Source organism: Bombina bombina, chromosome 10 (genome assembly GCF_027579735.1).
Source record: "Bombina bombina isolate aBomBom1 chromosome 10, aBomBom1.pri, whole genome shotgun sequence".
Classification (NCBI taxonomy): domain Eukaryota; kingdom Metazoa; phylum Chordata; class Amphibia; order Anura; family Bombinatoridae; genus Bombina; species Bombina bombina.
The window spans coordinates 145,589,316-145,615,962 of NC_069508.1; the positions used below are offsets into that span (position 1 = coordinate 145,589,316).

The window sequence follows — 26,647 nt, forward strand, 5'->3', positions numbered from 1 at the left end:
ATACAGTCTCAATCCAAGTGAGAGTCCCTTGCTTCTTCATGGGCGATTTTTTTAATATGCCTTTATGTAGAGATAGAAACATGGAGAGAGTAATTGGTCAGCCCCTGAGAACCCAATAAACTAACTAATATACTACAGAGGAATCACAAGTGAAGCAAGAGTCTGGGAGTGCTTCACAATGAATATACAGACAACATCTTTGGAAAAGTGCTGAGATTTGGGAAAGACCAAAAGATACTGTACAATTCGGCTTTCCTTCATTCTTTTTTGTTCTATTTCTAATGAGATGAATAGAAGAAGTTTCTATCTCTACATAAAGACACATACGGCTCTCCAGTATAAAAGCAAGGCATCCCTTGCAAGAACTTTATTTCTACCACTTGTATTGTGACTATATGAACCAAAGACATAACATATTTTCTGGACAGACAAAGGTAGTATTTTGATTTATATGTTTTCTACTTTGGCAATAAAAAACTGGGAGTTTTTTTTTACTTGCATTGTATATTTTATCACACTGAATTAAAACTAAAATGTTTAGATTTTTTTTTTATTGTAGTCATATTACATCTCAGTAGTCCCACCAAGAGTAAAGATTAGTGCCTGATAAATGTTATTAAATTGAGACATTTGTTTTATAGATGTATTTTTGGATATGTTTTAGAATAGCATTGCTTGGCATTCAAAAGGAGGTGACACTTACAGGTGTAACCAAAGGGTTCGCAGGTCTCACTGGGCTCACACATCTAGGGGGCTCATCTGGCCCAAATAGTAGTGATGGTGCTATAGGAGGGTTTAGGCTCCATGTACTATACATTAGACCACGGCTTCCTCTGAGCTGGCAAAGAAAAATCACTCTGAACTTGCTCGCTAGGGATGATTGACAGACCCTTCTCTCATGTGATTGGTTGCACAAGAGGAGTGGGATTTACACGCTCACTTGGGCGTGCAACAATACACACGGGTAGCGGACCAACAGGATCAGTTTCCCGTATGCCACAAAGGCGAATGGACAACTTCTCAAGTTGTCCACTCACCTTTAAATACATGGAGCCATATGTCTGGTTTCTTTGTGTCCCCCTCCTGCAAAACAGGTCTCACAGTGTACAGAAAGTAAACTAATGAAAATGATTGAAATGTTTGCTCTTAGCTGACTCAGAGGACACCAATGAACCCATTTTGAGATTTTGTCCTACAGTTTTTTAGCTATAGGTTTTTGTGGAATGGGATAATAATCTTGTTCTAGATTTTTATTTAACTTTTTTGTAATTTTACAATAATTATGTAATTCTTTAACTAAATAGCTAATTGAAACAGTGATCTTCTAAAAGATTTTTTTATGTCAACATCTATATACACACACATATATATATATATATATATATATATATTCATAGGTAACAAAAAACAAATGTTCTATTTCTGTTTAAACTGAGTGATGAAAACAAATTGCGCTGAAATCTCCAATCCTTAAAGGGACGTTAAACCCACATTTTTTTCTTTCATGATTCAGATAGAGAATTTAATTTTAGCCAACTTTCCAATTTTCTTGTATTGTCAATTTTGCTTGATTCTTTTCAGTATTCTTTATTGAAGGAGCAGCAATGCACTACCGGGAGCTAGCTGAATACTTCAGTATGCCAATGACAAAAGTCATATATGTGCAGCCACCAAAGTTGTTTAAATTTGTGTGCCTATCTGTATCATGAAAGAAAAGTCATGGGTGTCATGTCCCTTTAAGGGTATAAAAAATCCCTTTGCAATGTTTGGCATAACGTTGGTAAGAATGTTAGACATTAGAACTATTTTGATCAGCAAAACTCACCTGAGAAAGTAATACGATTATTGATTTTCTTTTGACTTTTTAATTTTGCATCTTTATGGTTTTACTGTTGTAACCAGAATGTAACTTACAAAAACACACATACAATCTAAACATTAATAATGGAACAATATAAAACATTTAAAGGGGAAAGATACAATGTAATATTTGCTGAGCTGGGACACATTAATGAGATTAGTAACTTTAGCACAAAACAAGGCAACATTAAGAATTTGATGCGTTTGTATTTTGTTTTTTGTTTCTATGAAAATTTTTCAGGAAACGACACAAAACACCATAATATCTAATAAAAGCAACACTGAGAATCCCAACAAGTTGTACAAAAGGTAACAACACTTACACAATATAAACAAAGGCAAATGTCAAAGTGGTCATATCTGGAAATAGTTATTTGCAATTAATATGCTATACAAAGTCTGATCTGTTAATAATGCTACTTTCCCTTAAAGGGACGTTATAAAAATGTGCATGCATAAGGATACCATGTAAATATATTAGAAATGTTTTTGCATGAAAATCAGGTAAGTAAAAACATTTCAATTTAGATTGCAGCTATCAAAAATTTGATTTTAAGGGGATATGAAACCCAAAAGAGTTTCATGTCCCTTTTAGCAAAACTAATGGAAAAGTATTAAGTTCTCTTTGCATTGAAGTTGTGTTGGTTGGACAAGTCTTTGCAAGCACGAAAAGATAGGTTTATTTAGTCACACGTACATTTTAACATGCAACAAAGACAAAATGACTATAATATCCCTTTAATGTGTTATGTAACATATGCCCATTTCTGCAACACTGCATTACAGGTATGTTACATTCCTTATAAAATAATTATTTGAGATACAACAACAAAAATAATTAGAAAGGTATAATGTTGCTACCTATAATTGTTTTGGTAACAACAAGGGAAGGAGATGATTACAGGGTTTTAGTAGAAATAACAAATTTATTGGGTCTAAAATAAAAAAAATAAAAAATATTTATTTTAGTATTTATGTAAAATATACCAATAACTACGCTACATCCCTGGTTTAACCCCTTGACTGCCAAAGTGAACTGCAATGCAATTCTGCCAATGCTTCTTGGCATACAAGGGGTTAAACCAAGTTCACAATAGATTTCAAGAGGCCATATTATAGGAATAACTTAAAGGGACATATTAATCCTTTATCTATCATCAAATGGCAGAAGATAAACATTATGGAAAAAAGTATTTTTGTGTTGTAAAGGATTTAAATTTAAGTAGAAACTAACCAGAAATGCATGATTACAAATGACTCTTGGGGCTCTACTGCCCACCGGCTGACAGGGACAACTTCCACAGGAAAAAAAAAAGTTGGTTTATTCAGCCCAGTAACATAAATTTTACAAAAAAGAGAAAGTTCTGTAATAGATTTTAAATATTCTCTTTTACATTGAGCAGAGAACATTTTTAGTACCCATTAAATGAGTAGTCATTGATCTAACCCAACATATTAATAATAACCAACCTGTTAAGTTATCTGAGGATTTTCAATAAGGGCAAAATAAATCATGGACTTTTTGGTATTCTTTGCCAGAGGCTACAATGTATTAGCTGCTAATTACTAGCTTAATTTCTTATACATTTTCTTTCATGATTCAGATAGAACATATCATTTTAAACAACTTTCAAATTTACTTCTATTATCAAATTTGCTTCATTCTCTTGTTATCCTTTGCTGAATGAACAGCATCTAGCTAGCCAATCATAAGAGACAAATGTGTGCTGGAACAAATCAGCAGCAGCTCCCACTAGTGTAGGATATGTGCGTATTCTTTTCTACAAGGATACCAAGAGAACGAAGCACATTTGAAAATATAAGTGAATTTAAAAGTGTCTTAAAATGACAAGCTCTATCTAAATCATGCACGTTTAATTTTGACTTTCCTATCCCTTTAAATGTCAAGGAATGTGCAGTACATATGAATATGATTGTTATTAATATTATTAGTATTATTTTTAGAAACTTTCTCAACCAATTGATGTAATCCATTTTCCAAATAATACCACTTCCAAAGGAAACACAAAAGAAATAGCTGTGCTAAATAAATACAGATATAAAAACGTTGTTAAGAAAGAAGTGCAACAGGGAGACACACAGAACAAACATTTTAGTTAACTATGCAATTCTAAATGAGTTTTCCCACATACTTACATTATAGAGCTGTATTTCTTGATAGTTAGGTCTAGGCTGCATGGTTAAACTCAAGCTTTTGCCAGCATGCATTGCTGAATTACGTCCAGAGTGTAGCATGCCAAGATTAATTGTGTTGTGCTTATATGCAGCATTCTGAACAGAGGAAATAATGGCATGAAAATGCATGAACACACATGCTTAGCAAACTGGGAAGAAACATTGTACAAACAGACCTAATTGACATTGTCTGATAATGCTTAAGTGAGCTGAAGCACATTCTGGGATTGACATAAGCATATAATGCTTGCTGTACACAAAAACATACTACACACAGACTTAAAACACTTACAGAATTGACAAAGATAGAACCATTCTGTTTCATGCCCTTAAAGAACCATGATGCATTATTTTAGTTTTTTAATTTGACCAATTTACTGGATAATTGAGAATTTTTTAACCCTTTCCCGCCGTTAGAACGTTCCATGCCGTCCCAACTTCGCTGGGCTTTAGCTCTATAAGGACGGCACGGAACATCTGAACTGTTTGGCTGTAGTGAAGCCATAGCTGCTTCCTAAATGGGATCGTGGGCTGGAGGATGTGCCTAGCGTCATAGGCATTCCCCCTGACCTGATCCCATCATTGAAATCACGAGATTGCATGAACGATCGCGCATTTTAAATTTTTACTTATTTGTTTACATTGGAACTTTGTTCCGATGTAGATTAATAAGTCACGGCAGGAATGGTTAAAGGCACACTCGTCTATTCCATTTGTTTTATATTGTTTCCACAGTTAAGACAAGATGCTATGCAAAATACATAATAACTATAGTTAATATTCCATAACCTAGCTTGTATTCCAATCCATTACAGTCTGCCCTGTGGAAAAACTTGTATTCAGTTTCAGTGTTTATTGCAATTCCATCCATTTAGAAGCACCACTGGTTAAATTAGTTTAACTACCCAAACTAGAGATACAATATAATAGGAACATTTATACTTTTCACACACACATAGAATTGTGTAGATGTATTAATACAGGTTTACATAAAAAAAATCCCCCTGAAATGAATATAGCATCATTTATTTAGTAAGCAGACACAGACAGGCTTGCCATATCCAGAATTTAACAAACTCAAAGCAGCCAAGTGACTTAGTTAAAGGGACAGTAAACACTAAATAAATGCTAGACAGAATTATACATTAAAAGGAAAGATTAGTCTGAGAATAACATGTAGATGTATTTTTTAAAGTTTCATTAACTGTTTAAATAGTGACAAAATAAGTAAAGTTTTAGTGCCTATAAAACAATGGGTGCTGCCATGTTGTAACTTAGGTTACCTTCTCTGCTGTGGCCAATTAGGGACAGTGGTAGGTCAATGACTGTGTGGAATATAACAGTGTTCTGTACTTCCATTTCTAACAGGAACTGAAAAGCTCATGATTTCAGAATAGAATTACAGGAAAAGGGAAGAAAATAAAGTATATTGCAGATTGTATCTTATGTATATACAGTTTATAATTTTATAACTATCTTAAAGTGTTTACTGTCCCTTTAAAGGGGCATGGAAGTCAAAATTAAACTTTTATGGTTCAGATAGAACATGCAATTACATTTATTATGAAAGCATTTATAGGTAGGCTCAGGAGCAGCAAAACAGTACTAAAAGCAAGCTGGTGGCAACACCAAGAACCAGGCATTTATTCAGTAATTTATGTCTATTTGTTTTAGAATTTAGCTTAAACATAGTTAACATTTTAAAGATCTACATTATGACATTTAATCAAAAATAAATCACTACATTAACTAAAACTCTCATAAAGTTAACTAGATTCTCACACTGGGCACTGACAATTTATATTCTAAGATGGCTCCATTTTGAGCAAACAATCTGTGTTAGACACTTGCAAAATAATAACAATATCAAAAACAATAATAATAATATTAGTTTATGTTTATAAAGAACAATTTAAAAAGGAAGAAGTTCATTGCATAAAAGGCATTTGTAAGTTTAAAATATACAGAGAAATACAGAAGATTTATAGGAAAACATATATTTTCACCACATGCAGCTTATTTAGAGTAGACTGTAACTAGAACTCTTCCAGAATTATTAAGTATTCATTTAAAGGGGGCTTAGAAGCCTCCCTTTTATATCTTAAAATGACTTTTTTCAATCCCACAAAGGCATCTTAATATCAAAACTGTTTCTTTTAATACAACCTCTTAAGTTTATAGCAAACATTTGCCATTGAATGCTGCAACACTGTACATAGTAATGCACTGAAGCTCTCTCAGATCTCTAAAGGGTTAAAGGGACAGTCGACACCAAAATTGTTATTGTTTAAAAAGTAGATAACATCTTTACTAAAAACTTTAGAACACCAGCGAGTCAGACTTAGCGCTTAAATTAAAAAGTCAAAGCTTTATTCAAAATATAAAACATGCTTAAAATCCAAAGATTCCAATCACAGCTCATCCCTTAAGCTGTCTTACGCGTTTCGGCCCCCCTGGCCTTATTCATAGACATCTTTACTACCCATTCCCCAGCTTTGCACAACAAACATTGTTATATTAATTTACTTAATAACATTTAAACCTCTAAATGTCTGCCTGTTTCTAAGCCTTTACAGACAGCCTCTTATCATATGTTTTTATTTGCTTTTCACAACAGGAGACTGCTAGTTCACGTGGACCATATAGATAACATTGTGCTCACCCACGTGGAGTTGTGCATGACACTGCACTAATTGGCTAAAATGCAAGTCAATAAACAATAAATAAATAGCCATGTGATAGGGGCAGTCTGCAGAGGCTTAGATACAAGGTAATCACAGAGGTAAAAAGTATATTAATATAACTGTGTTGGTTATGCAAAACTGGGGAATGGGTAATAAAGGGATTATTTATCTTTTTAAACAATAAGATTTTTGGTGTTTTCAATCCCTTAGAGTTTTTAGAATTTTAGAGTTGACTGTCCCTTTAAAATGTATTTGAACATATCAAAATGCAGGTTTGAAAGGCAATCAAGCATTATATTTGATTTGCTGTTATAATCTGAAAACCAGAAGATTTCAGAGTATTCTTACTAGATTTGAAATATATATAAATATTATTTTAAAATATTAGCAATGACTGACATTGACTAACTGTTTATTAAACTTTGAATCTTGTGTTACTTGAATCATTCATTAGAAGAATAGAGGGAGAACATAACACTTAACTAACCTTTGTATTTTTGAATCCAAAAGGAATCTCCATTTCACTGTGCACAGATATAAATTACATGTTCTAATTCGTTTCAGTGCATGTAATTTTAAGACTATTGACTCTGTGCCTGCAAATGGGTTAAACTACAGTAGAATCACTGCTTGGGACCTGCAAAGCGCTAGTTACACAGCTGAGTTGTGTGAGGAGTGCTGCTGATTGGATCAGCAGCTCCTGAGCGGTTCTTCTATTGGAGTTCCTGAGAGGTAATTCTACTTCATGTTTAACCCTACTACACACATAATAGTGCAGTGTCAATAGTCTTAAAATGACATGCTCTAATGAATTAAAACAATGTCATTTTCCAGCTTGGATCACCGCTTGGGACCTGCAAAGCGCTAGTTACACAGCTGAGTTGTGTGGGGAGTGCTGCTGATTGGATCAGCAGCTCCTGAGCGGTTCTTCTATTGGAGTTCCTGAGAGGTAATTCTACTTCATGTTTAACCCTACTACACACATAATAGTGCAGTGTCAATAGTCTTAAAATGACATGCTCTAATGAATTAAAACAATGTCATTTTCCAGCTTGGATCACCGCTTGGGACCTGCAAAGCGCTAGTTACACAGCTGAGTTGTGTGAGGAATGCTGCTGATTGGATCAGCAGCTCCTGAGCGGTTCTTCTATTGGAGTTACTGAGAGGTAATTCTACTTCATATTTAACCCTACTACACACATAATAGTGCAGTGTCAATAGTCTTAAAATGATATGTTCTAATGAATTAAAACAATGTCATTTTCCAGCTATTATTGCCCTTTAATGATAAGTTCACATTGAAAGAACAGGATGTGGAGAGTCTACAAATAACATTGCTGCATGGGGCATTACAAGAATTGCCCATGAAGGTGGAAAGGGAAAAAAGTAGAAGGGAAATAAACTGATTTAATATGTATTAATCACCAGAAAACATAACAATGTATTTAACTTTGGATACTACTGATCTGTTTACTGTGGCCAGAGCAAGCTTTAATAAGATTTGTTTAATCTCATGATGAGTAGATTTATAACTGTTAGAGACTGCTTATGGTTTGTCTGACTGAATGATTTTTGTTTATCTTATTGTTATTTTTGGAAAATCTTTAATAAAAAACAAAATCAGGAAGTGAAATAAGAGGTGTATTTTTAATAATAGAATAATCAAGAGACTGAAAAAAAACTAAGAAAAACAATTATAATAATAATAATAATAATAATACATTTGGGGGCATTTGTAGGGGGACTGTCCCAAAGGACCAACCCCTACTAGAACAATATTAAATTATGACAGTCCTCCTGCAATAAAATAGATGGTGCCTCTATCTGAATTATGAACAATCATGAAAAAGATGTGAAAAGATTCAAGATATGCTGCTGAAAATACATCTACATGGATTTTTCATGAGGCAATAGCTGGGAAAGACATCTAAACACTTTTTGAAAAGTGTTTTCTGATAGATTGCAATGCTGTTGTTGAATTACTAAACATACATTGCTGGTGAATTTACAGGGAAGTAAAGCCACAGAAAAACCACACATTAATTTGGCTTTTGAATTACTTGTGAATGGATGGAATGGCTTTGAATGTAAAAACATGTAAATGTAAAAACACAAAAAAAGCCACACTTCACACTCTCTTCCAATGGATTGGAACAGATCTCATAAAGGTCTTACATTTTTAAACATTACAAAAGTAATGGAAAGCTTAAAATACTTTGATTTATTTTGCAGCACAGACATTTCACATCTCCATCGTTCCTCAATATAACAAAATAGATTTTTTTTTTCCAGCCAATCAGGATCTGTACCACAGTATTTTACTCTATTTTCAAAGTAGTGGGGAAAGATATGCAACCATGGACAGAGCAATGTTTGTGAAAGACGTATATGTGCTGCAACATAAAAAGATGTGTAACCTTCACTTGTCTTTCTTGCCAGCAACAAATTTTGTAATACTTAAATATATATGCCTTTAAATGTGTGATTTGATAGAAAAACAAATCACAGCTATAACATGACACAAAGGACATGTGACTATAAACGTAGGTGCCTTCTTTTAAGTGATGAAATTATATTGGTTAACATTGTGTCCATTTTTTTCCTTCTGCATTAATATAACAGAACTGGATTATATTACACTTTATTAATTTATTACAATAATTTATCTACAAAAGTAATTTTAGACTTTTAAAGAATATATATATATATATATATATATATATATATATATATATATATATATATATATATACATACATACATACATACATTATATATACACACACATATATATAAAATACATATATTTACTTAAATATATATGTGTGTGTATGTATTTCTTTCATGTAATTGGCAAGAGTCCATGAGCTAGTGACGTATGGGATATACAATCCTAACAGGAGGGGCAAAGTTTCCCAAACCTCAAAATGCCTATAAATACACCCCTCACCACACCAAAAATTCAGTTTTACAAACTTTGCCTCCTTTGGAGGTGGTGAAGTAAGTGTGTGCTTGATTTCTATGATTTATTCGATGATACGCGCTTCTAAGCATTTTGAAGCCCAATTCCTCTCAGAGTACAGTGTTTGTCAGAGGGATGTGAAGGGAGTATCTCCTATTGATTTTATGGTTTTCCTCAAGGGAAATCTTTTGAAAGGTTCTCTGTTATCGGTCATAGGGATTCATCTCCTACCTCCCTTTTCAGCTCGACGATATACTCTTATATACCATTACCACTGATACTTTTTCAGTACTGGTTTGGCTATCTGCTATATGTGGATGGGTGTCTTTCGGTAAGTATGTTTTCATTATTTAAGACACTCTCAGCTATGGTTCGGCGCTTTATGTATTAATATAAAGTTCTAAATACATTTTTCAAATTGACTGTTTTTTCTTTTAATTTCGCCGGCAAAATTAGGCTCGCGAGGGAGAAAAATGCTCTTATTTATTGCGTCATCCTTGGCGCGAGAATTTTTTGGCACAAAGGTAAGTCTTTGATGAGGCAAGTTTGTAAATTCCAGCATCTTAGTTGACGCCAGGTTTCCTTGCATGAGGTTGCGTCTGTGATTTCCGGATGTTGTTGGCGACAAAAAAAATTTCAACTTCCTTTTGCATTGTGCGTCATACTTGGCGCCAAGAAATTTTGTTTATTTTTTCACCCCACTTCCTATATGCCTCCTGTCTTCTATATGCTCAGAGAGCTATGCTGTTTAAATTTTTCCCATTCCTGAAACTGCCACATAAGGACATTGTAAATTTTGCTTTAATGTTGTTTTTTCTTTTACATTTTACAACATGTCTCAATCTGATCCTGTCTCAGAAGCAACTGTTGGAACCCTTCTGCCTGATCACAGTTCTACCAAAGCTAAGTGTATCTGTTGTAAGTTAGCTGAGATATCTCCAGCTGTAGTATGTAACAGTTGTCATGATAAGCTTTTGCACGCAGAAAACGTTTCCATCAGTACTAGTACAGTTTCTGTTGTTCCTTCAACATCTAATGTACATTATATCCCTGTTGATATGAAAAATTATATTGCTGATGCGATACAGAAGGCTTTGTCTGCTATTCCGCCTTCTAATAAACGTAAAAGGTCTTTTAAAACTTCTCATAAAATTGATAACATTTCTAATGACTGACAACATACTGAAATATCCTCCTCTGATGAGGATCTCTCTGATTCAGAAGATCCTACCTCAGACATTGACAAATCTACTTATCTTTTCAAGATTGAGTATATTAGTTCCTTGTTAAAAAAAATGTTGGTTACTTTGGATATTGAGGAGTCTAGTCCTTTTGATATCAAAACTAGTAAACATTTAAATTCAGTTTATAAACCTCCTGTGGTTACTCCTAAGGTTTTTCCAGTTCCTGATGCTATTTCTGATGTGATTGCTAAGGAATGGGTTAAGCCTGGTACTTCTTTCATTCCTTCTTCTAGGTTTAAAAGGTTGTACCCTTTGCCAGCGGCTAGATTAGAGTTTTGGGAAAAAATCCCCAAAGTTGATGGGGCTATTTCTACTCTTGCCAAACGTACTACTATTCCTATGGAAGACAGTACTTCTTTTAAAGATCCTTTAGATAGGAAACTTGAATCTTATCTAAGGAAAGCTTATTTATATTCTGGCTATCTTCTCAGGCCTGCCATTGCTATGGCTGATGTTGCGGCTGCATCAACCTTTTGGTTGGATAGCTTAGCGCAACAGGAAACAGGTCCTGATTTGTCTAGCATTGTTCATTTGCTTCAACATGCTAATAATTTTATCTGTGATGCTATTTTTGATATTATCAAAATTGATGTTAAATCTATGTCTTTAGCTATTTTAGCTAGTAGAGCTTTATGTCTCAAATCTTTGAATGCTGACATGGTATCTAAATCTAGATTACTATCTCTTTCTTTCCAAGGTAACAATTTATTTGGTTCTCAGTTGAATTCAATTATTTTAACTATCACTGGGGGGAAGGGAGTTTTTTTGCCTCAGGATAAAAGATCTAAGGGTAAATCTAAAGCTTCAAATCGTTTTCGTTCTTTTCGACAGAATAAGGAACAGAAAACTAATCCTTCCCCTAAAGACTCTGGTTCCCAAAAATCCAATTCTTTTAAGAAACCAAAGCCAGCCCCCAAATCTGCATGAAGGTGCGTCCCTCGATCCAGTTCAACTGGTGGGGGGGGCAGATTGAAATTATTCCAAGACATTTGGGTAGATTCTGTTCAAAATTAGTGGATTCAGAGCATTGTCTCTCAAGGGTAGCGAATAGGATTCAGAGTAAGACCTCCTGTGAGAAGATTATTTCTCTCTCACGTTCCAGCAAATCCGGTGAAGGCTCGGGATTTTCTGAAGTGTGTTTCAGATCTAGAGTTTTCAGGGGTAATAATATCAGTTCCATTTCAGGAACAGGGTTTGGGGTTTTTATCAAATCTATTCATTGTCCCAAAGAAAGAGAATTTATTCAGGCCAGTTCTGGATCTGAAGTTTTTGAATCATTTTGTAAGAGTCCCAACATTCAAGATGGTGACTATGAGGATTATTTTGCCTTTTGTTCAGCAAAGTCATTATATTTCCACAATAGACTTACAGGATGCATATCTTCACATTTCGATTCATCCAGACCACTATCGGTTTCTGAGATTCTCTTTTCTAGACAAGCCTTACCAATTTGTTGCTCTTCCATTTGGCCTTACAACAGCTCCAAGGATCTTTTCGAAGGTTCTCTGTGCCCTTCTATCTGTAATCAGAGAACAGGGTATTGAGATGTTTCCTTATTTGGATGATATCTTGGTCTTTACATTTAGCCGAATCTCACACAAATCAACTAGTGTTGTTTCTTCAAAGACATGGTTGGAGGATTAATTTACCAAAGAGTTTCTTGATTCCTCAGACAAGGGTCACCTTTTTAAGTTTCCAGATAGATTCAGTGTCCATGACTCTCTCTTTAACAGACAAGAGACAAATGAAATTGGTTTCAGCTTGTTCATTCCCTTCAGTGGCTATGTGCATGGAAGTTTTAGGTCTAATGATTGCAGCATCAGACGTGATCCCCTTTGCTCGTTTTCACATGAGACCTCTACAGCTTTGTATGCTGAATCAATAGTGCAGGGATTATACTTGGATATCACAATTGATATACTTAAATACCAACATACAACTCTCTCTGACTTGGTGGTTAGACCATCATCGTATAGTTCAAGGGGCTTCTTTTGTTCGTCCTACTTGGACTGTGATCACAACAGATGCAAGTCTTTCAGGTTAGGGAGCTGTCTGGGGATCTCTCACAGCACAAGGGGTTTGGAGACCTCTAGAGGTGAGGTTACCAATCAATATTTTAGAACTCCGTGCTATTTTCAGGGCTCTTCAGGTTTGGCCTCTGTTAAAGAGAAAACCATTCATTTGTTTTCAGACAGACAATTTCACAACTCTGGCATATGTCATTCATCAGCTATGAAAGAAGTATCTCGGATACTTTCTTGGGCAGAATCCAGCTCTTGTCTAATTTCTGTGGTGCATATCCCAAGTGTAGACAATTGTGAAGCAGATTATCTCAGTCGTCAGACCTTACATCCTGGGGAGTGGTCTCTCCATCCAGATGTATTTTGTCAGCATCCACCATCTCCGCCTGAGGATCCCTGGACCTGGATAGGTACCTGGCAAGTTTCTTGTTTAGATGAGAAGCCATCAGCTCTATTTCTGGGGTCTTCCAGAAATAGAGCTGATGGCTTCTCATCTAAACAAGAAACTTGCCAGGTACCTATCCAGGTCCAGGGATCCTCAGGCGGAGATGGTGGATGCTTTAGCAGTTCCTTGGTTTTACCAACCTGCTTATATCTTTCCACCTCTAGTTCTTCTTCCAAGAGTGATCTCCAAGATCATTATGGAACAATCGTATGTGTTTCTGATAGCACCAGCGTGGCCTCACAGGTTTTGGTATGCGGATCTTGTCCGGATGTCCAGTTGCCAGCCTTGGCCACTTCCTTTAAGACAAGACCTTCTGTCTCAAGTGCCATTTTTTCAATCAGGATCTCAAATCATTAAATTTGAAGGTATGGATATTGAACGCTTAGTGCTTAGTCATAGAGGTTTCTCCGACTCAGTGATTAATTCTATGCTACAGCCTCATAAGTCTGATTCAAGGAAGATTTACTATCGAGTTTGGAAGACCTATATTTCATGGTGTTCTTCTCATAAATTCTCCTGGCATTCTTTTAGAATTCCTAGAATTTTACAGTTTCTTCAGGATGGTTTGGATAAAGGTTTATCTGCAAGTACTTTGAAGGGACAAATCTCTGCTCTTTCTGTTTTATTTTATAGAAAGATTGCTAAGATTCCTGATATTCACTGTTTTGTTCAGGCTTTGGTTTGTATCACACCTGTTATTAAATCAATCTCTCCTTCTTGGAGTCTTAAAGGGACACTCAATCAAAATTAAACTTTCATAATTCAAATAGAGCATGCCATTTTAAACAACTTTCCAATTTACTTCCATTAACTAAATGTGCACAGTCTTTTTATATTTAAACTTTTTGAGTCACCAGCTCCTACTGAGCAAGTGCAAGAATAAGTGTGTATGCATTTGTGAATGGCTGATGGCCATCACATGGTACGTGTATGCATTTGTGATTGGCTGATGGCTGTCACATAGGACAGGGGGAGTGGAAAAAGACATAACTTTTAAAATTGTCAGAAAAAAAATCTACTACTCATTTGAAGTTCCTACTAAGTGCTTCTGCATTGTCTTGTTATCTTGCATTTGTTGATTATGCAAATCTGTTGTGTTGACTGGTCCTTTAATTTGGTTTTGAAGATTTTGCAGGTTCCTCCTTTGGAGCCTATGCATTCTTTGGATATTAAAATACTTTCTTGGAAAGTGTTATTTATTTTGGCTATCTCTTCAGCTAGAAGTGTTTTCGGATTCTCTGCTCTCTCTTGTCAGTCTCCTTTTCTGATTTCTCATCAGGATAAGGCTGTTTTGCGGACTTCGTTTGAATTTCTTCATAAGGTTGTGAATTCTAACAACATTAGTAGGGAAATTGTTGTTTCTTCCTTATGTCCTAATCCCAAGAATACTCTTCAAATATCTGTACATTCTTTGGATGTTGTAAGAGCTTTGAAATATTATGTTGAAGCTACTAAAGATTTCAGGAAGACTTCTAGTCTATGTGTTGTCTTCTCTGGGTCTAGAAAAGGTCAGAAAGCTTCTGCCATTTCTTTGACATCTTGGTTAAAGCTTTTGATTCATAAAGCTTATTTGGAGGTGGGACAGTCCCCACCTCAGAGGATAACTGCTCATTCTACTAGATCAGTCTCCACTTCTTGGGCTTTTAAGAATGAAGCTTCAGTTGATCAGATTTGCAAAGCAGCAACTTGGTCTTCTTTGCATATACAGGTATTTACTAAATTTTACCATTTTGATGTATTTGCTTCTTCTAAAGCAGTTTTTGGTAGAAAATTTCTTCAGGCAGCTGTTTCAGTTTGATTCTTCTGCTTATGTTTTAAGTTTTTCTCTTTAAATTTATGAGAAAAACAAATTTTTTTGTGGATTTAATTTTTTCAGTGGAAAATGGCTGTTTTTATTTTATCCTTCCCTTTCTAGTGACTCTTCTCTGGACTTCCACAGCTTGGGTATTTCTATCCCATACGTCACTAGCTCATGTACTCTTGCCAATTACATGAAAGAAAACATAATTTATGTAAGAACTTACCTGATAAATTTATTTATTCCATATTGGCAAGAGTCCATGAGGCCCACCCTTTTTGTGGTGGTTATGATTTTTTTGTATAAAAGCACAATTATATTTCCAGTCCCTCTTTTTGTATGCTTTTTTACTCCTTTTTCTATCACCCCACTAAACTGAATTGTGGGTGTGGTGAGGGGTGTATTTATAGGGATTTTGAGGTTTGGGAAACTTTGCCCCTCCTGGTAGGATTGTATATCCCATACGTCACTAGCTCATGGACTCTTGCCAATATGAAAGAAATTAATTTATCATGTAAGTTCTTACATAAATTATGTTTTTTCTTCTGCATTGAAATAATTAAATTGCATTATAGTCCAATTGAAGGTCAGATTACAAGTGAAGTGTTAACTGCACTAGAAGTAAGCTTGTGTTTGTGCATGTGTCGAGTTGCGCTTGTATTACAAGTTGAAAGTAGAAAGTTTCCGATGCGCATAAAACAGGGGCGTATTATGGCCTAGGCCAACAAGGCCGGTGCCTAGGGCAGCAGATTTGGGAGGGGCAGCACATCTGCCATATCCTCTCTCTAAAAGCCAGCACACAGTACAGTGAGTTATAAAGTGCATGCTTTTAGAGAGAAGACAAGGCACGTGCGCTGATTAAGGTCACTCTTCACAGGCAATGCTCCTTTAAACCGTTGCATCATTTAGACCCGCCTGCATTTTTGCAGTGGAAGCGTTCTTGGTGAGAAACTAGCCCATGGATATGCTTACAAGGTGAGGCTGGAGGAGAAGACCTTGTGCAGATATGCTGTCTCCCCTTGTCAGCTGTGATTCGCCTGCGAGCGCAGAACTTATTGCAGGTCTTAGTAACTAACAGACTGGATGCGTCTGTGCACTGCTTAGATCAGCTTGTGATGTCTAATCATAAACTCTCAGTGCTAATGTATGTTAGCTACTAATAAATAGCTTTCTCTGCATTCATGTGATGTCTAATCATAAACTCTCAGTGCTAATGTATGTTATTACTAATAGCTAGCTTTCTCTGCATTCATGTGATGTCTAATCATAAACTCTCAGTGCTAATGTATGTTACTACTAATAACTAGCTTTCTCTGCATTCATGTGATGTCTAATCATAAACTCTCAGTGCTAATGTATGTTAGCTACTAATAGCTAGCTTTCTCTGCATTCATGTGATGTCTAATCATAAACTCTCAGTGCTAATGTATGTAGCTACTAATAGCTAGCTTTCTTTGCTTTCATGTGATGTCTAATCATAAACTCTCAGTGCTAATGTATGTTAGCTACTAATAGCTAGCTTTCTCTGCATTCATGTGATGTCTAATCATAAACTCTCAGTGCTCATGTATGTTAGCTACTAATAGCTAGCTTTCTCTGCATTCATGTGATGTCTAATCATAAACTCTCAGTGCTCATGTATGTTAGCTACTAATAGCTAGCTTTCTCTGCATTCATGTGATGTCTAATCATAAACTCTCAGCGCTAATGTATGTTAGCTACTAATAGCTAGCTTTCTATGCATTCATGTGATGTCTAATCATAAACTCTCAGTGCTAATGTATGTTAGCTACTAATAGCTAGCTTTCTCTGCATTCATGTGATGTCTAATCATAAACTCTCAGTGCTAATGTATGTTAGCTACTAATAGCTTTCTCTGCATTCATGAACCCACGGAGTAAATAGTAAACGGACACTTAAAATGTTTCATTACTTGAATTATGGTAATTACTGTATGTTGTTGCATGTGAAGGGCAGTGATTGTTTCAAAGTGTATTCTTCTTTCCCTCCCTTCCTCTCTCTCTTCTTTCCCTTTCTCCCTCCCTTCCTCCCTCAACTCACTCCCTCCCTCGACTTACTCCCTTCTTTCTTTCACTCCCTCCCTTGCTCCCTTCTTTCTCTCAACTCCCTCCCTTGCTCCCTTCTTTAACTCCTTTCTTTCCCTCCCTTCTTTCCCTCCCCCTTTTCTTCTCTCCCTCCCCACTTTTCTCTTCTCTCTATCTCTCCCGTCTTTCCTTTCCTTATCTTTTCTCCCCTCCCCTTCTTTTCTCCCCTTTCTCTCAGGGAGAAAATGGTATGAGATGCATGCAATTCAACCCACCTGTAACCAAGTGTTTTGCTAGCCCATTTTCTTTTGAGTTGTTATGAATTTTTTTTTTTAAAACACTGACCCAAAAAAATATGAAGGGGAAAAAAGGCCTAAAACCTTTTTTTTGGGGGGGATGGGGGAGTAGAATTTTGAGTGCCTAGGGCAGCACAAAACCTAAATATGCCACTGGCGTAAACAGCCGAACGTAGAATATTGCGCGCGCGATAACCTATTTCCCCATAGAAGTTAATGGAACAAAAAAACAAAAACAAGCCACTTTGAATACAAAGTAACAAGGGGCGCTATACCACACACAATACTGTAAATAAAAGAAAAATCTCAGTTTCTGATCCAAAAGGGTGATCAAGAACACCAGGGCAGCTCCTCTTCTAAAGGCATGGGAACACCAATATGTAAAGCAAACAAGGTAAAGACAAAAGGGCGCCTCATAGTGTAAACTGTGCAATTTATTAAATGGATATGAAAAAATTGGGTCACCTACAAGAAAGATGGCACTATATAGATGGATAGTGCAGAGGGGCGGGCTGGATGTCATAGCTGGCTAATACTCCTGGCAGCTGTCTCTAGGGAAATTCCTCTTGGAACAAAATAGTCTCCAATATCTGGCCACAGGCAGTAGGTAAAAAGGCACTACAGGGGGATTTCTCTTTGAGTGCAAGAGTCTCCAATATCCGCCTGCGGGCCACTTCCCACAGACAATACACTGTAATGTTTGCAGTCACTGCATATTGGAGACTCTTTTGTTCCAAGAGGAATTTAGCTGGAGACAGCTGCCGGCAGTATTAGGTAGATGATGGCTATGACATCCAACCTGCCCATCTGCACTATCCATATAGTGCCACCTTTCTTGTGAGTGACCCAATTGTTTTGAATCCTTTTTATAAATTACAGTTTACACTATGAGGCGCCCTTTACCTAATGAAGCAAAAAAAAAACTACTTTTGCGCAAACCCAATTGAATAATCTCAAGTGCACTAACCTGACATGAAAGTATGAATATTTCACATTCTATTTCTACATATATGTTTTTTGGTACAATATATATATATATATATATACAGCTTTATATAGGGATATCTATTTATAAATACATAGAACATATTCTGCTATGTTCAGAGCATTGGAATGTCAAATATTTATAGTAAATACACTCTATAATACTTTATTAAATTAAAATATTTTATAATATGATTTTACATGTTTTCATCTACTTAACTGCAAAGGGCTCCAATGCACTTATATACTGTATGTCTATATATGTATACATATGTATGTATGTGATTATATGTGTACATATGTCTTTAAATACATATATACAAATATCAGCATACACATGCCAGGGTGCTAGGAGGGAATCACAGAGTTAATTAGACAAATCGTTGGTCTGATGAAGGGGTGAACACCCCCTGAAACGTCACTAAGGAATAAAATTTGGATACAATTGATAAGACCAGTGAGTCCTTTGTCTAATTAACTCTATATACATACATACTCTAAACATACATATAAACCATTAGAGATGTATATGTATGTATCTCTATGTTAAAGCCCTTTGCCTGTTTTTTAACACCTGAGACCTCATATCTTTGAGCCCTAATAACTTTTGTGTGCAATATTTTTTTAAATAATTTTTTATTAGATGTTGTTATTATGAGTGTAACTGTACTTTGTAATGTATTTTTTTATGTGTTTTGTGACACTTTTTAGTTTTGCAAAACAGTTAACCACAGCTCTGAGGAAGCGATAACCCGATGCTCAGTAACTTCAATTGAGCTCAAGGGATCGTGTTTACTTTTAACTTGTAATATGAGCGAAAAAACCTGCCAATCTCAAATACCAGCGATAAATCCCTTATCGCTCATGCTTAACTGTTAGTACTCAACTCGTAGTCTGGCCCTGAGTAAGTTATTATAAGACTTTATGTAAAAATATTATTTATATAGAATACTTAAGGGATTATCATTAAATCAATACAAATCCTTATAATATACTATATATATAGTATATATATATATATATATATATATATATATATATATACTGTATATATGTGTGTATATCTATTTATATATATAAATATATATATATATATTTTATATTTATATATATATATATAGGTGTATATATATATATATATATACATATATATATATATATATATATATATATATATACAGGTATATAGTATATTGTAAGGATTAATACTGATTTTATATATATATTCATCAGTAATCCAAATACAATACCTAAATGCTAACTTCTTTATGTAAAAGCCATATTGTATTCATTATAACATTTTGGAGGCTTTTAAAATGTAAGGTTGGAAGAGCATCAAATTAATCATCACTTTGTTGAACAAGCAAACTTAACATCAAACTGCTACAAAGGTGACAGTAAAGCTCGTCTCACACAACCCCAGAAGTCCTATTAATCCTATCTTGTAGAATGTTTGAAATTGAATAGTTGAGTTTTCCTGATAATTTACTCTGTTGAGAATACAGATTTGATCTCCAATTTCTTTCAATGCCAAACAGAAAGATTTATGTTGTGAAGCTTAGTATGAGTTACGAGACCTGGCCAACTAAACAGTTTACACTATAAACTGCTCTAAGAATATAATGACTTTCAGTAAAATATGACTGTAAATTGATTGCAAAGTGCTAAGCTATTAAGGCAACTACAGACTCATATCAATTCCATCCCAATAGATTACAAACCAAACACTCCTAAATCACACTAGATTTAGTGCTGACTACAAGCGCATCTCCGGAGCAGTGATAAGTAAATATTGTTGCTATTTTTCTCTGTGTGTACAGGCTCATTTCTCACAAGTATAAAGACACAATTTACAATTTTTTCATTATTTTTAAAATACTAATTTCAGATCGATCTGTTTTTGGTGTCAGCTTAATTGCTCCACAAACACTTATTAGATGTTGTAAAAGCTTTCAAAACCTTGAACGTTATTTATCGATAAAACGTTTGGATTTTGAAAACATTGTATATTGAATTTCATGAACTACTGCGTTAGTTCCCCAAACATTTTAAACATTGCAACAAAGTATATAAGATGGTAAACAAGTCATACCAATAGATGGCAAACATACCCTGTCTAACCTTCTAGCTTCTATATGCCTTAGCAACTGTTGTCTCCAGTCTGGTGGCATTTTATTGCAGCTGTCATCTAGTTTCCCAGAATTAGGTCTTGTCTTCATATCACTGGTATCTGGTGCTTTATCACCATAATTAACCAGGTTGTAATCAGATGGTATCTTTTCAAGCAAAGCTGCCATAGTTGGCCTTGCAGAGACAGGTCTGGTTTGAGATGTTCCATATGTCTCTGTACTATAGCTTCTTGCAGATAAAGGCCTTCTCTGAGTTAGGGTTTTAACTTGATAGTTTCCAGTCTGAGATTTTATATCTGGATATGAAGTGTGGTCATCTTCATACCTTCCATTCCTTTTTAGAAACTGAGCATCAGCCACTGACATACTGCTTTGGCGTTCTACGGCTCCAAGGAAAGGCGGTCTTCCATACCTATCAGTCTGGGGGAGTTCATGTGGCTCACTGACTCTCCTATACATTGCCATTTCAGTGGCACTTGCTAAAGAATCTGCTCTTTTCATAAACCCTGCCCTTGGTCCTTGATTTGTAAACTGAGGAGGAATGGAATCTTCATTTACTGATGGCTGTGAAAAGGAGAACATTTGCTCTATGGGCTGATACCCTCTATACGCTCGTGGACTGATTAAATCTTTTGCAATTGTTTTAGTTTGCTGTGCAGCATAATCTGGATTGTATGAAAATGGTGGAGGTGCCCTTTTGTCTGGTTTAACTTCTACTGCTCCTTGAGGATTAAAACTTTGGTCAAACTGGTAGACTTTTTTTGTTGTTTTGTGATTTTGTTGACCTCGACTGCTACCATAGCCTAATAACTCATCATCAAGCATTGGTACAGACTGGCTACGTGACATACTGTGCTCCTGTCCCAAAGATAAGTCTGATCTTTCATGGCTTCCATGCATTATGTTTCTGTGATCATAATGTTGCAATGGTATGTTATATACTTTGAATGCACCAATGTCTATCTCATCTATACTTTGCGATTTTTTAAACCTCCCTGTCTTCAAATCTTTCATTAAAGGAGATAACCTTTCAGTACTTTTGCTTATTGAAATAGTATTTTTGGCAGACTCTGGCCGACTATGAGAATGTGCAAATACATTTCCTGTATTCCTGTTGGAGCTTGAATCATGAAACTCCCATGCTGCCCCTGATGAATATGTGCTTGGGTTGTCCATTGATTGTTGTTTATGAATTTTTCGTTCTGGAAAAGGACTATTAACAGGAGTGCTTTCCAATTTAGAAGGGAAAGCTGTCCTATCTTCAAATGGACTTGGTGTTCTAGTCCAATTCTGCCAGGGATTGCTAGGAGGCACGTCTGATTCAGGCTGGCTTCTCTGGGTTGACTGTTCTAGTTCCAAGGGAATGCCAACTATTCTATCCTGTCTAATCAATGGTCTGCGTCCATGAGCAGATGTGCTTCTTGATTTTGAGTTCAGCATTGGGTTACTATTGGGATTCTCTACTGTATTTTCTTCTGCAACAAATCCAGTGTTATCATAGTGTGAGCTATCATTCCAGTTTTCAGTAAACGAGTCATTGAGGGCCTGTCTATCATTGCGTTGTTGTAGATTCCCTACTGGTGCTGACTCACGCTGGCTCAGTAATGGCTTTGTTTCTAGTGGCTGTGGAAATGATTGAGCAAGCCTACAAAAGAGAAGATATACATAAACAGACTTATTTAACTTAGAATAATTAACAGTGAGACAAACAAATGTAAAAGTAATTAGTGCAAACACTCTTTGTTATTGTTGTAATTGTCTTCAAACAATGAATTTATTGAATGCATTATTAATTCTGTATGATTGGAATTTTTTAGTTAAAGGGAAAGTAAACCCAAAAAAATAATTTTATGATTCAAATAGAACATACAATTTTAAACAACTTTCAAATGTATTTCTATTATCAAATTTGCTTCATTCTCTTGTTATCCTTTGCTGAAGGAACAGCATTGCACTACTGGCAGCTAGCTGAACACATCTAGTTAGCCAATCACAAGAGACAAATGTGTGCAGGCACCAATCAGCAGCAGCTCCCACTAGTGTAGGACATGTGCGTATTCATTTTCAACAAGGGATACTAGGAGAACAAAGCACATTTGAAAATAGAAGTGAATTAAAAAGTGTCTTAAAGTTACATGCTCTATATGAATCAGGCAAGTTTAATTTTTACTTCCCTATCCCTTAAAATTGATATGAAACGCAAAGATTCAGACAGAGCATACAATTTTTAAAAAGTTTCCAATTTGTTTAGTTCCCATCTTATTCGTTATTGTAGAGTTACCTAGGTAGGTGTTTGGAGCATTAAAAGTAAAAAATACTGCTTCTATCTACTGCTCTTGCAAATGGATAACATTCTTGCAAACTGCTGGCAAATAGTGTTCAAGACACATACACGCTCCTGAGCTTACTGCTTTTCAACAAAAGATAAAAAGAGAATGATTGATAATAAATGTAAATTAGAAAGTTATTTAAAACGATATGCTCTGTCTGAATCATGAAAGAAAAATGTTGGTTTTTATGTCCCTTTAAGTGACATGTAAGTATATTTAAAGGGATACTGAACACAAATTTTTTTTTTCATGATTCAGATAGAGCATGCAATTTTAAGCAAATTTATAAGTTACTTCTATTATCATTTTTTCTTCGTTCTCTTGATATCTTTATTTGAAAAAGAAGGCATCTAAGCTAAGGAGCCAGCAAATTTGTGATTCAGAACCATGGACAGCATTTGTTTATTGGTGCTGTCCAATCAGCAAGGACAACCCAGGTTGTTCACCAAAAATGGGCCGGCATCTAAACTTAAATTCTTGCTTTTCAAATAAACATACCAAGAGAATGAAGAAAATTTGTTAATAGGAGTAAATTAGAAAGTTGCTTAAAATTGCATGCTCTATCTGAATCACAAAAGAAAAAAATTGGGTTCAGTGTCCCTTTAAGCATAGCACTAAAGAGCATTGATTTATTGACTGTATTCTTTCTTCTTTAAAATCTGAACTTTTCAGTTGGGCAAAGCTTACGTGCATTGAAGACAAGTTATATATTCTTCTACTAAAGTTCATTTTTAAACCATGTAGTTTGGCTTCTGTGTGACTCTCATTTGTGGAACAATACAATAATGTTTGTTATGAAATTTAAACATTTTTCTATGGTGATCAAAATGATCCACTTACATTATCATACAGTTAGGTTCTTTCTTCTATACCACTCAAGTACACAGCACCACAGATTAACATATAGAGCTCAACATTTTCCTACGCACTTACAAGACAAAAAGGCTATACATCTTAACCCCTCAACTGCCAGAGGAGGCTAACGAAGAATGTGCAGGGCATAAGAAATACATATTTCTTTACAAAATGGATAGAATAATATACAATTAATTCATTTTCAAAATTATTTTACATGTTTTGCAGTAAAGGGAAAGGGTACACTTAAATTCTCAGTTATTCTAGCTGTTACTTTTACAGTGCATGTATGGAAAGATTGCTTTCAAAAAGTGTATAATTCTTTATTATTATTATTATTATTATTATTATTATTATTATTATTATACATAAATTGTGATATGCAAATAGAAATCTAAATTTACAAATACAATTTTGTTTTTGGAAAACCTATTCCAAATAATAAAATAAAAAATTATTTTTTTTGGAAATATAATTTAGTTTTTTTGAAAGTATATTCTTCTTTTTATGGAAGTAAACTTTTTCTTTTGTAAGTAATTTTTTTTTTGGAATTACATTTCCATTATGTGTCAAAACACTGTCAAAAATAAATGCTAGTTCCCATTTTGCTAAAGAACTTTCATTGTCACAGCAGTCAATTAAATGTAGAGAAATGGCTGACAAAATCAATATTCCTTAGTACATTACTGTATAAAACAGGGCAGGAAAAGCACTTTATGTTGTATGGTAAATGACAGCATAAAAACATATTCTGGAAGAAGACCACATGCTACAGTTTCCCTGCTGTCATGAAAACTGTATTTAAAACATCAAAATCAATATTAAGCCATCTTGAATGTCACATAATACATTTTTAAAAGTTTACCTGAGATTCTGATATATGTTTTTGTAGCTGTTTTATCCCATTTAATTGAAAATGGCAGCTAGTTACCAGGAGGCAAACTACTGATATGACTGCTGTGACATCACAAATTCTTTAGCAAAATGAGAACTAGCATTTATTTTTGACAGAGTTTTGACACATGCTGGAAGTGTCATTCCAAAAAAAACCCCAAAACATTGTCCTTCAGAAAGAGAAAATTGAATTGTATTTCCAAAAAAGTACTTAAAAAAAACAAAAATATTTGTAGTCGTAATCAAAGATTTGTATTGAAAATAAATTGTAATCCCCCCCCCACCAAAGAAAAATGATATTCCATAAGTAAAATATCACATAAAGGGTTAGATAATGAGTGGCACACTACAATTGTAGTCTAGCCAATGGGTGGTAAAGAAAGGTTCATAGTGTGGGGAAGGATATAAAGAACATTATACAATTGTGACTTGGGCTTTTTAAAAAAGAAGAAAATCTCATAAAAAAACAAACCCCATTGTCTATGTTATTTAATTGTGTTTTCCTGATACTATTTATCATTATTTGACAGTCTTTATAAAATCCAACCCAATAACATCTTGCACCCTGTGATGAAACTGGTGAAAATTCACAGATCTATGATGCTAGGTTTTTCACTTTACCATGCACTTTGGATCAGCACACATTACGGAGCAGGAGGTTTACATTTTTGCAGTTTTTTTTACCCAGGGTAAAAGTTAAAAAATGTATATTAAAAAAAAAAAAGGCAACGGGAATAATATACAGCAATGCCACCTGCTCTGTATCATGTAGGCTAATCTGAGGGGCATAATACAGCTGTCAAAAAGTCTTCAGCCTCACTGATCTGTGAATGCACACAACTTCTTGTGAGTGGAAGAATACCTAGTTCCAAGATGGCGGCTACAGTATGTAGATGAGGAGCTTAACTCACCAGCATCTATAAGGGGTTAAAATAAGAGAATAGCTTTGAAGAAAGATGCAGGCTCAGTAGGAAAAACTAGATTATTGTGAGTAGTAACTATGCTATAGTAATTGAGTTAAACAGGTTAATATCTCTTTAAGAAATACAAAATGTATATTGGCAAACAAACAGGAATATTGCACTTTACGAACCTGTTGCCCCACAACGAACTGTTTACTGCTTCTTTAGCGGAAATCTGCACTTTGACTCGTGCATTTGAGGACCCTGATGAAGCCTGGGAAGGTGAGTAGTCAGAATATGTGCCTGATGAAACACTGTTATGGTGATGTTTATCAACTTCTGACTCATCTGTGGACTCTAGAGACAAAAATATTAATTTAATTAAATTATTTGATCCAACTTTGTATTATATTATTCCTAAATATGAATACAATGAATGTATTAATCCATGACGATTGGCATATGGGCTGGCAACCAACAGTAAGCAAATGTAAGACAAAATTAAGAGTATATTAAAGTTTCATTATGTAATCAGCCAGACAATAGGCACTGTTGTGTGTTGTGCTGCTAGGCACTTGGTCAAGAGCCAAACCTGAAGGTGGGTTAAAGGGACACTGTATTTTATTCATAGTTTTGAGACAAAAATGTCAACATGCTTTTCCTTCATGGTTGTTATAATATTTTAGTACAAGGTCCCTTTAATTTTTTTGAGGGTACTATAATACACAGCCTAGTTTATTCTTCATGTTATATTGGATTTCATTCATAGATAATTCACATTGTTTTATTAATAATATTAATGTAGAACTAAGAAATATTACAGCTCTTTAAAAAGTTATACAACATCATGAATTAAACTTTATAAAATGCAGGAAACAACATATTGGGTTGGATTTATCTACGATTGTAAAGGTGAGTTCATGTAAGAAATCCCTTGCGCATCTCTTCACCTATTTTTTCCAGCATTTTGTTAGTGGGCGCTAATTTCCATTAGCATCTATA

At 35.0% G+C, this 26,647-nt stretch overlaps 1 protein-coding gene across 1 annotated transcript in view; it reads right to left on the bottom strand.

Annotated features, from left to right (window-relative positions):
- Positions 1-26,647, bottom strand: part of LRRC7 (leucine rich repeat containing 7) — a 518,594-nt gene that overhangs the window by 179,969 nt on the left and 311,978 nt on the right. The window contains exons 18-20 of the mRNA XM_053693367.1: positions 25,837-26,002; positions 20,647-22,309; positions 4,018-4,152 (exon numbers count right to left, since the gene is read on the bottom strand). Of these exons, the coding sequence (XP_053549342.1) occupies positions 4,018-4,152; positions 20,647-22,309; positions 25,837-26,002 (1,964 nt within the window). The remainder of the gene's footprint in view (positions 1-4,017; positions 4,153-20,646; positions 22,310-25,836; positions 26,003-26,647) is intronic.